This window comes from Opisthorchis viverrini (genome assembly GCF_000715545.1).
Source record: "Opisthorchis viverrini unplaced genomic scaffold opera_v5_81, whole genome shotgun sequence".
NCBI classification, from domain to species: domain Eukaryota; kingdom Metazoa; phylum Platyhelminthes; class Trematoda; order Opisthorchiida; family Opisthorchiidae; genus Opisthorchis; species Opisthorchis viverrini.
This window is the reverse complement of record NW_008751736.1, coordinates 941,986-953,939: the sequence shown is the minus strand read 5'-3', so window position 1 is coordinate 953,939 and position 11,954 is coordinate 941,986. Positions and strand designations below refer to the sequence as shown.

At 44.0% G+C, this 11,954-nt stretch overlaps 1 protein-coding gene across 1 annotated transcript in view; it reads left to right on the top strand.

The window, feature by feature from the left end:
• The window catches only part of T265_13572 (hypothetical protein), a gene marked incomplete at both ends in the record, with an annotated part of 44,418 nt that extends 40,446 nt beyond the window's left edge, over nucleotides 1-3,972 (top strand). Inside the window, one exon of the mRNA XM_009169531.1 lies at nucleotides 3,626-3,972. Coding sequence (XP_009167795.1) covers nucleotides 3,626-3,903 — 278 coding nt within the window. The remainder of the gene's footprint in view (nucleotides 1-3,625) is intronic.
• Between the last annotated feature and the right edge of the window lie 7,982 nt (nucleotides 3,973-11,954).

Sequence of the window (11,954 nt, the reverse complement as noted above, 5' to 3'; positions counted from 1 at the left end):
GACTGGTGTGCAAATGAATGTATTTGGCAAAAACGTACTAAAGTTTTTTAACCTGAAGTTAAATTTCGATGGTAGTCTTCACCATTAACAGGGCTGTGGGCTTAACCGAACTCTTGCACAGCCTCGTGAACTTGTGTTTTGGAACCAGTCATCCCACGCGCTAGCGAGTTTACCCTTTAGGTTTTTTGGAGCTTTGGGTTATAGAAATTCTCCTTGTCTGTATTTATCGTTGACATTTCTTTTACCAGATTACTGCTTGAACGGACAAAGTTCGTTATGGCTCATTCGTTCTGGTGCCTTTGTATTCGTGTGCTAGAAAAAAGCGGTTCTCAGTTTTTACACGAAATTTCACAAAATCAATATTGCTACAGATCAATCAACCAACAGTTTATACCCGTGTTTCGTTTTCAAAAAGAAGCTGAAAGTTTAGGACGCTTGAATACAAAATGGTACGGGTGTTTGATGTCTAAAATTTGATAGAAAACCGACTTCGGAGCTCCAGTGTATTAATAAATGTCAAGTGACCTTGTTGAGGTTCAACAACAGGGACATAAACAGTAAGGAACGCTGAAACTGCACCGTTCATTAAATATGTTCATAGAACTACAGAGGTTTGCATTCATTTAAAAGTGAGCAACATGATTCTACGGGATTAAGACATATACCTGTTTTTGTCTCACTGTATCATTTAAAACTGCTAATTTGCCTTCAGGCTGGGCACCTTGAAACACGCAAATTCATCCTGTTCTATTATTCGATCAGTCACCCCACCCCAAGTTAATGAATATTTCCGATTCATATCACCGTCTTGCACGTTGCCAGTTGGGGTCATTTTCCAGCGAGACACTTACTTGAAACATTTCGATCTTAGCAATGTTGTGGAATGTCGGTAGCTCGAGTGCGCTGTTTGGTTGTTGGTCTGTTCGCCGAGCTTGGCAGTTGGATTGCAAACGTTTCATCACCAATCGAGGTGACATTGTCAGGGCACTCAACCCTGCACTGATGATGTCACCTCGATTGGTGATGAAACGTTTGCAATCCAACTGCCAAGCTCGGCGAACAGACCAACAACCAAACAGCGCACTCGAGCTACCGACATTCCACAACATTGCTAAGATCGAAATGTTTCAAGTAAGTGTCTCGCTGGAAAATGACCCCAACTGGCAACGTGCAAGACGGTGATATGAATCGGAAATATTCATTAACTTGGGGTGGGGTGACTGATCGAATAATAGAACAGGATGAATTTGCGTGTTTCAAGGTGCCCAGCCTGAAGGCAAATTAGCAGTTTTTAAATGATACAGTGAGACAAAAACAGGTATATGTCTTAATCCCGTAGAATCATGTTGCTCACTTTTAAATGAATGCAAACCTCTGTAGTTCTATGAACATATTTAATGAACGGTGCAGTTTCAGCGTTCCTTACTGTTTATGTCCCTGTTGTTGAACCTCAACAAGGTCACTTGACATTTATTAATACACTGGAGCTCCGAAGTCGGTTTTCTATCAAATTTTAGACATCAAACACCCGTACCATTTTGTATTCAAGCGTCCTAAACTTTCAGCTTCTTTTTGAAAACGAAACACGGGTATAAACTGTTGGTTGATTGATCTGTAGCAATATTGATTTTGTGAAATTTCGTGTAAAAACTGAGAACCGCTTTTTTCTAGCACACGAATACAAAGGCACCAGAACGAATGAGCCATAACGAACTTTGTCCGTTCAAGCAGTAATCTGGTAAAAGAAATGTCAACGATAAATACAGATAAGGAGAATTTCTATAACCCAAAGCTCCAAAAAACCTAAAGGGTAAACTCGCTAGCGCGTGGGATGACTGGTTCCAAAACACAAGTTCACGAGGCTGTGCAAGAGTTCGGTTAAGCCCACAGCCCTGTTAATGGTGAAGACTACCATCGAAATTTAACTTCAGGTTAAAAAACTTTAGTACGTTTTTGCCAAATACATTCATTTGCACACCAGTCGTCTTGGTGTCGACGGACGCTCAACTCCCTACCGGCTGAATCTCACGCCAGGTTTGCGCATATAAATCGAAACATCAGATGCGCGCACTTCGATGCGGTGCAGGCTTTGTAAACTGAAACCACGAGCTGTGTGTGGTCCCAAATGAAGTAGAAAATTAACGCAAACAACCACCCAAATCCGACCAGTCCAAAGTGTACCGATGATGCGGTACAATCTAAATCCCCGTCTCATCTTTGTGTTGGAGTTCCCTCCCAAAGGGTTGAGACCATTTATTCTTGTCCAAGAGAACAAAGTGATCCTAATAAATCACTCATTAGAACACATACCGTCAAAAAATTTATGAACAATGTGTTGTGGAAATTGTTGTGATTCCAACCGTGCACAATCCCGTGGAATCGCGGGAATACGGGAACGTCTACAATGAGTAGTAATACCAAGTCTGATGCGAGATGGCTCAAGTTGTTATAGCGTAAATTTACTGACCGGAAGGCCCGTGGTTCGAAACCGACCTCTGCCTCGCGACTTCGCCTGTCTAGGCTTGGGCAACCTGGCAGTATCCCAGCCCTGGTGCTTCTTTCGGGTAGCATGGCAGCTAGGCACCGAAAGGGTGTTACACCTAAACGAGCCCTAAACTTCTTGGCTTGACGCCAGTACACTGACCACTCTATCTGAGTTCAAGTGTAAAGTGAATTCCCGTAAACGCCCAAGCGCCAGCTGAAGTTAGGGCGTGGCACTGGTGAACCATAAAATACACGAGAGGGATGGTTGCACGGTGAGCTAGCATTTGTCCAGTTTCTATGTGCATAGGAGTTGGCCATTTTGCAATGGAGGCAATACATCATTTAAATGAAGAGAACTGGTACAGCGGTCATATTATTAAGGCTTTGTGGAAATGACTTGCTGAGTGTAGCACACGTGAAAGAAACAGCAAGTCAAAACTAAACACTGTATCAAACTTTCGTCAAACTTTTGCAGCGCTAGTGATTCCAAGCAGGGATGAAACAGCTGTGCGCTGCTCTTTGGGGTTTTGGCATAGATTGGAATGGAATGTCAAATGAAACTCCCCGAAACTTATACTACCAAAAACATATAAGTAGTTCAGAGGAAGAGCTAAATTTATTTGATGAGTGAAACTTCCATGTGAGAGGAGCCAGTGAATTCTGCGTGACCATGTGATGTGGTTTCTGTTGTTGAAGGATGAGTGGCAAGCAGCAGATTAGCCGCTGGTGGTTCAACGATATTACTTGTTCAAACTGTTAGCGGGCAGGTCGTCATTTCGAGGCTCCCTTGGACAGTTTCCAATGAGGATTAAACGAATACTGCTCATTGGATTTCAGTCAGTACCTCAAAAAATTCAGAAGGGTTACCAATCCCAGCTCTTTTGAGCTCTAAGAAGACCATCACGAGACCAATCTTTTTTGGGCACCGACCTTCTTACCACTGACCAATCAGAGTGTAAACAGGGTGCATCTGGCTGGCCAACATTGAATCGTTTTGGTGGAGCAATTACAAAGAGTGTGGATCCAACAGTCTACAAATGAGTTTAATCACTAGAATAGCGCTTCTTGTTTGAACAAACAAAACCCTTCCCGCTAATCGATTAAAGCATGCATTTTCTCGTCCTGACCATACGCTTACTAGGTCAACTGGGAATCCCCACCTCACGCAGTCTGCATGATTCCCTTTCACAAGCCACAGTTCGCTCCCACGACAACAAAACTTCCACATCAAATACTGCATTGCACAAGACCAATCGGAAGCTGCCGCTCGTATTTGGTTCCAGTCTGTTCCGGACAACCTCGAAGGAACGCCGGCCAGATCCAGGAGGTACCCTCAGGCAACATTCTTTTCGACAATCCTGTCGGTCACAGGATCGTAAACTGAAAGCAGACAAATTTTCACTGAATCGCAGCGGATAAGCATCGCCCAATCTGCGTGTATTATACAGTTTTCTTACCTCAAATCTACCCTTTGCAATAGCACGTTTTATCATACATATTGTTTTCGTGTTTTAATACACCCGATTTCGCAAGGTTACAAGCCCGAGAACTGGACAGCCCTCTGCAGTGCTATTAGCGGATCAATTAAGACGGAATCTCATTAAATTTATCACACCTCGACTATACCGCGCTATACTCAATCGAAAAACGCTAATTTTTAAACCGTCATTCATTCTCCAGCTTGGAAGATACTATTTCAAAAGTGATTGATACTAATCACAAGAAGCCAAGGTCGATCTTTTCGTTCATATTTAAAGTAGTCCAAGGAATCAGTTAACCGTGGGAGCCATGCGCACCAGTGGCTGACACGCTGTGCAACTGAAGATAACGCTACATACAAGTTACGATTCCGTAGGTGATTGGCTGTTTACTGCCACGTGAGTAGATCCGATTGAGTTGACTGCTCAAATCGTTTGATTTGCCTAATTCCTTTATTTTTGGAGAATAAGTTCTGCCACGTAGTAAGGTGATTGAAACAGTTCTCTAAGTGCGTCTTAGACTGCTTTATAGTCAACAGACACTGATGTCAGCAGTATGCGCGCCCACAGCATAGCAACTGGTGACCAAAAGCCTTCTTATCAAAGGCCATATCAACTTTATACACGTGTGGCTGTCAGTACCCGAGTCTCTCAACTTTCCATCACCGAAACTACAGGAGCTCGAAGAACTGTACTTTGACACACTGTTTATAGCCAACTAACTAATCGAGTGACCGAGAGGTGTGATCGAGTACGAAGCTTCACGTAAACACAATCGAAAACAAGTAAATAGGCATCTACTTTTACGGATTACCAGACGATGATACCCCGTCTGTTCACTGTATAGAAGTGGGTGGGTCGTAGATAGTTCAAAAGCTAGCTTACCACAGATCTTTCCTGATTTGAAAGATCGCCGACCTGCGCGAAACGAACATTGGCTTGGCTTATTCGGTGTTCAGTCATACACTTTTTGGTTAGTCTGATAATGAAGGCCAAGTGTACTGACAAGGTTCGTCTTCATGCGACCACCAGTAACTTACCAACTGCTGATCGCGGGCTTCCCCGAGTATCTCTCATATCAAGTGACGGCTGTTCCAACCTACCTCAGTACCTTTCACCGCGACTTCATTTTTCTGCTATGCTCTATGTCGAACTCGACCGGAGCTCGACCGGCAGCAACAAACGATGGTGTCAGTCTATAAAACTGCCAACTCAAGACTGAATGAAGATTACTGCGGTCGCTCAAAGAAAGCAAGAAGTTCTACTCTCCTCGGTATATTCTGGGTCGGATGACACAGAGGCTGAGGGCAGATTTTTTACGTGCGCCTTCATTCAGTACGTTGCATCACAATAACTTTATTAAAACATTCTTGGAAAAAAATAGTAATAGGTCAAATTTGTTCGGTTATTTGCACCAAGGGCTGTTGACTGTCCTTTACAGATCTGGCTGAAAGCACTTGAAGTTTTCAGGAAGGAATTAAAATGATACATTTAAGTTGATCAATGAGTTCTGCTGCAGTACAATCCATAAGTCCGCCCCTTGGAAACGTGAGATTTTCTGACTCGTGCTGCTTACAAGGTTTTGCAGTTTCTGCTATTGCAACGGAAGAAGTTGACCGTTTGTTGTCGCGTCCTGACTGCACGTGAAGGCCACCGGTACAGTTCGCTCGTTTGACTGGCTTGGGGTGCGCTCACCGCTAAATAGGCATTCCGCCTGCTAAATCTCAACCGGCCGGTCCCTCTCTCTCCTTCCTAAGACGAGTAGCAAATGAACCATGAGCCCTTGATCGCCTGGATGAGCTATGTGCAGTCATGACTGAGGAACAGGCAGAACATACTCACAATCGGTAGAGCATCGACTTTTGTCGTTTCTCATGTAATGATTTGTGTGCCCAACTCAAGTGTGTATGAGACCACATTCCTGTGAAAATGTCATGTGTGGTTTAGGTGATTGGAGAGGTGCGAAAACTCCCAGGATTTTGAAGATGTGATGGTCTAACTAAAAGCCAGATTCGAAGTCATTACTGCCGCATGGCAGTCGTACGTGACCTATCGCTTCCAAGGGGCAAGATGTACCAAGTGGTTAGAGCGCAAATTTACTGACCGGAGGGTCTGTGGTTCGAACCCAACATCCGCCTCTCGGCTTCCCCTGTCTAGGCTTGGGCAGCCTGGCATTATCCCAGCCCTCGTATCTCCTTCGTGTGGTATGGCAGTTAGGCACCGAAAGGGTGCTACAGCTGAATGATTTCTATCACTTCCGCGCAAGCGTGTGCATACCACACTGTGTATATTTTTTACACCGGACCTTGGAACCAAGTTGCCATGTTTAAGTGTTGTCTTTATACAACATATCAGTTTGGACCAGTCTGGCAGAGAAGGCCGTCAGATCTGTTGACGCATGAGGGCTTCATGTGAAGAGTCACTGATCCAGCAGCGCAACTCTGTGTCTACATGTTTGAAATTCGCACTTTGTCAGCGTTAGCCCGCTGATCGTCAGCTACGCAGTGGAGAGGGATCGCTGAGTCATCTCCGCGTTTCCTTTGGCTGCCCGACACCGCTGTTTATGTTCTTTGAGTCGAACGACTAATTGTCTGGCTTGCCCAGTCAACATCGATTCACTCACTCTTGTAAACAGAAGAAAAAATAGTCATGCACACTTTCGGTCCCTGGCTGAAATGTCACCCGAAGGAAGCAAGGGGTCTTAGATACTGCCAGGTTGCTTATGCCTAGAAAAGTGCAGTCAATGTGCTGAGTTGGGTTCGAAACACGGACCTTTCGTTCAGTGAGTTCGCGCCCTAACCACTGAGCTATCTCGAGCCCAATCTTATAGATACAGTCATCGATACAGTCAACCGATCTGTTGTGTGAACCAGTTATCTCCGTGATGTGTTGTTCATTTGGAAAGCGATTTGTCCGCTGAAGCATCGTGTCATTTGGTTCAAAGCTCAAACGGGATGCTGTATCTGTGTTGGGTAGCGGAAGAGCAGGTCATCATTGTTGGTTTGATACGCAAAGGATTCAACAAGGTCACCAAAGTAGCGAGGCACACATACGCATCCCAAACGAATAAGATAACTCACTGGGAGCCAGCTTGACTTCAGTAGTCGAGAGGGTCTCGAATTTACCACCTATTAGCACAGGCAAGTTGTTACTTCACTGCAGTGCGATACAAAACCCCCGAAATATCGTAAGACCGGATGCGGCAGATGTAAGTCTCGTCTTTAACCTTTGTGAAACTGGGATATAGAAGTGAACTGGCGCCCTGGCTAGAGTTCGTCATCTATGGCAATTCGTAGAAGGCCATTGAAGGAGTGTTTGTCGCATTCGTTGGTCCTTATTCAGGCTGGCGGGAAGCAACATTAGAAGTCTGTGTAACTGTGAGCGTCTTTAGACTTCTACTCCACACCGTTCTCTTACTTCCAGATGTTTTCCACCAGGCATCTGAAAATCTTGCAGAAGTGCGCATCAATGAAGACAATGAACCGTCATTCGAGGAACATTCTTTTGCCAAATAAACTAGTCGTGAAATTTGGTTGTGACAAGATTCACGCCAAACCGTCCAGAGTCAAAAGTACATCACGCTTATTCCACCGGGTGCGTGCGATATTCCGGATGCATCAGCGACTAAAGACAAAAAAGCTTTCAATTTAACAAATTTGAAAATCAGATTTCTCTGGCATACAAAACTGAGTTCGCACAGGCGTCACATATACGCCCCTTGAGGGCTGAGGGCTTAAATCCCAGTGGTTCCTCATATAGGTCGGTCAATGTATCGCGAACCGTAGGTTTTCAATGATTCTACGCAAACTGAATCATGTCTTACGTCTCAGACTCGGAAATTATCGGCGTCGCTTTAGAGGCGTCACAAACTAGGTTAACATCCTTAAAATTACGCGAATTTCATCGCCCGATTCAACTCTGTGCCCGCGTAAACCGATGTATTTGGCGCGCTCATAAGAACCTCACCAGTCATACAGTGCCCAAGGAACGATGACATTGGGCAAACTTGACTTTAGTCCATGGGCCTTTTCATGGTGCCACGATGGTGTCAATGTACGTCTCAGCCGCTCCTAATCAGACAGGACCGAAAAGCAGCTTCGTCCACTCCGAGTCAAATGCCATTTTGATGCCAATTGACGCATTTCTTACAAGGTGGAACCCTGCTCGTTCTCCCCAGCGCTACAACTTCCTACATGGAGATAACAGGCCAGGGATTTAGAAGATAAAATTTTGACGTGATACGTATCAGGCTGGCTTTTCGACGATAACTGCAGCCATAGGTTGTATCCTTTTCAAAAACTGGAACGATAAGGCTGAGGCCAAAAGCCGCCATGTGGTGTACAATATGGAATGTTTAAAGACGAAACACAGCGTAATGGAATAAGATCTTATGACCACAAGTTTCCGTTATCCTGGGCAACCATTCTCAAGGTTTTTTGTTTTGTTTCCGTCGTCCTGCTTTCTGATAGGTGTGTTCTTGAGGTCGACTGGCACTCAGATGTGACTACCCTGTGTGATTGTGTTAATTCTGTGTGCGGCTACGCGTGACCCCGTTTGTTGCTGTTTTGTGAGTGATGCGTTGTTGACAGGATTTCTGCTTGAAACGTGGCCACCACGTCTGCGGAGTTGCGCTGTAAATACAAGCCAGATGCCGGTTGCGTCACTACGGTTGACGTACTTCCCACGCGCGACGTGAATTCTGACTGGAGTATACGCGACCCTTTCACGATTTTACGCAAACTTTCCAACCTCGTTCCAGTCCTCATGTGACCTAAATTCTCAAACTGACGTGTTTCCCTAAACGTGCTGTTACGACGTATGTTGTACGTCTGTTGTATTCCCGCTACGCCTCCATTGTTACGTATAGCTCGTGAGAAGTGCTCGATTAAAAAGCCCCTAGCACAGTTTCTCCTTTCACTTTGCGCTGGAATGCCCCTACAGCTTGTATTAACGAAGGTGATGGCGTGGCTGACAGGCCCCCTGTAATTTCATCGGTTGATTGTGACAAAACGGAGGATATCAATGTTGAAAAGTCGTGAACTGGTATGCTGATGTAAAGAGATGTTATGCCACTTTATCGTGATTGATATGTTTAGACCAGAGAGAATTAACCAATTCGTAGGGGTCGTTCTCTTGAATTACCGCCTTCAAGGAATTGGGTGGACTGTGAACCTTATAAGTAGTATAGTCCACGACGGAACGTATAACAATGCCTGTTTCGTGTATTTTGCTAACGCAAAGCGTCTTACACGATTAAGGAGTCTTAATACAAATGAATATTGTGGTGTCTGTCTGAGTTTGGGTTGTATTTTATTGCCGTTCGTGCACGTGTTGACTGGAATTTTGATCTTGTTCACAGTTCAACATTCTTTCTACGGTTCCATGTTCTCGGAATGTTGGATGTTTGAGTACTTTGTTTTCGTAAACCTTTCAATTCATCACAACCCAGTTACATTGACCTTGTCCGCTTCAGTGACATGAATCGACTGATCTGTCCACAATGAATTCACTATATTTTTCTCCTCACCCGACAAGTTGCCTCGGTTTGAGAATACTGCAGACGCACAGACCGCCATTTTGTGTTGGTTTTGTTTGTTGGTTACTATTTCGCATGATAATTTCAAATCAGTTAAGTGAGTTTTCCAAATTTCCTCCAACTAGACACTGGCTCCACTTTGATTTCGTGTTGAATCCTAGTCTAATTTGAGACGTGTTTCGCAGCCGGTAGTTGAAGCTATTGCGACAGGCAAACTGTCTCAATGGTTTCTGAGGTTCCTAACTGTGGCAGGGGATGATCTACTGTTTACTCTTGTGGTATTTGATGATTCTGTCTGTTAGAATCGGACGGTCTTTAGGAAGTCCACTAAAACGCACCGCCGTTTTTTGAGCCCGCTTGATCAACACAAAGTCACAGGGAGATGGGGAATTTTAAACGCATTCTCGCCATAGAGCGCTACCTGCAGTATAGTCATTCTGCTGTAACGGCTAAGAGAACTTTAATGTAGATTTTGGCCAAAAAAGCCCAACCTCAGCGGAGCATCGGTGATTTGGAATTGGATAACACCGGATCCTATTAAGGTCTTTAAGCAGTCTATTGAAGCGCGCCTCGGTTTTCGAGCCCAATTGGGCAACACTGCTATTGAGATCGGGAATTTAGGACACTGCTTGTCCAAAGTGAGCTGGTTAGATGACGCTTGGTATTGGGTGACAGGTTGGTATGTACTTGACCGGAAACTGGTTTCAGGGAGATATAGACGATCGCTGTACGTGGTTTTAACAGTGACCACGGACCACTTTCTTCTGAATCAAAGCTGCCAACCCGATTACACCTATTTCTAGCCATTAGCCGAATTTCACTATACTTTGTTTTCCTTACAGGCACGTGCAATCGTTCATTGATTTTGTCTTTCCCCGTGTCAGTCGGTTGTGGCATATTCAGTCACTACAAACCGTTCATGATTGCTTCCTAATTTTGATAACTTATTTCCGCCTTTCATTCGTACAGCGTCTTCAATCAGGGATTGATCAGGGAGGTTGAATTTACCCATTTTATATAATGGGATTCCGATGGCGTATTGGTCAGCACAGTGAGTTCTGGATGATTGAAGTTTATAGACTGTTTTGGAATTGACTTCTGGAGGATGCAGCCCAATCTCTGTGCTAGTGTCTTGGAGTTGTTAGTGACCTGGATGTAACGTAATTTGGTTGATTATCAGGAGGTGACAAGCACTAAAAATGTCTGTTTTAACGGAATGATGATGATGATGATTACAGAATCTATGTGCACTGGAATAACCCGAAAATTGACTTATCGTTTCAGGAAAACTGTTGAGAGTTCCTGAGTGAAGTTCCAAACGCGGGATGTGTCTTCTCTGCAGTGTAGCAGCTGCCCGTGTTCCGTAGTTGTCTGTGTAGACTTGTGGGTCTCGGTTGATTTCCTGACCCCAGCACGCGTGCATGCCTATTCGTTGTGTGCAGTGTGCAGAGAGGGTTGTCCCTTCATGGTTGGTGCTTGCACGAACATGAATACAACTTGACCTGATGCGATTGAAGTTCGCAAGCCTCGCGCGCGACGCAGGTGGTAGCCGCGTAAACAAAATTTGATGGGAAATTGCAGTGTACATGTTGTCGGCTAAGGTTGCAAGTGGAACAGGAATTGTTACGTGATCTGAGTGTTTGCGACGCGGGGTCTAGTGAGTGACCGCCACAAATTCATGCGTCGGATCCATAAAACACAAATATCATGTATTTATTTGTGTGCCCTGTTGATCAACTTGAATTTGCAAACTTTGAAACGAAGCACGATGAACCAAGATAGCGATTTCGGATGACTATGAGTTCAGTGGATGAAACAGTCGTACTAGATCGGCTCCACACCCAAATACAAAATATCTGCACACTGTCGACCTGACTGGATTTTCCGACGCCTCTAGCGATAGCCCAGCAACCGTCCTGGTTGTGTCGAATGGGGCCTGGCTAATCCCCCCTGTCAGATAGCACGAGGGAAGACTGGAATCTGTGGTACATTGTTTGACTGGGATAAGTTACTACTTACTTACTTACTTACTTACTTACTTACTTACTTACTTACTTACTTACTTACTTACTTACTTACTTACTTACTTACTTACTTACTTACTTACTTACTTACTTACTTACTTACTTACTTACTTACTTACTTACTTACTTACTTACTTACTTACTTACTTACTTACTTACTTACTTACTTACTTACTTACTTACTTACTTACTTACTTACTTACTTACTTACTTACTTACTTACTTACTTACTTACTTACTTACTTACTTACTTACTTACTTACTTACTTACTTACTTACTTACTTACTTACTTACTTACTTACTTACTTACTTACTTACTTACTTACTTACTTACTTACTTACTTACTTACTTACTTACTTACTTACTTACTTACTTACTTACTTACTTACTTACTTACTTACTTTAGTCGAATAACAAATGAATTAATTGA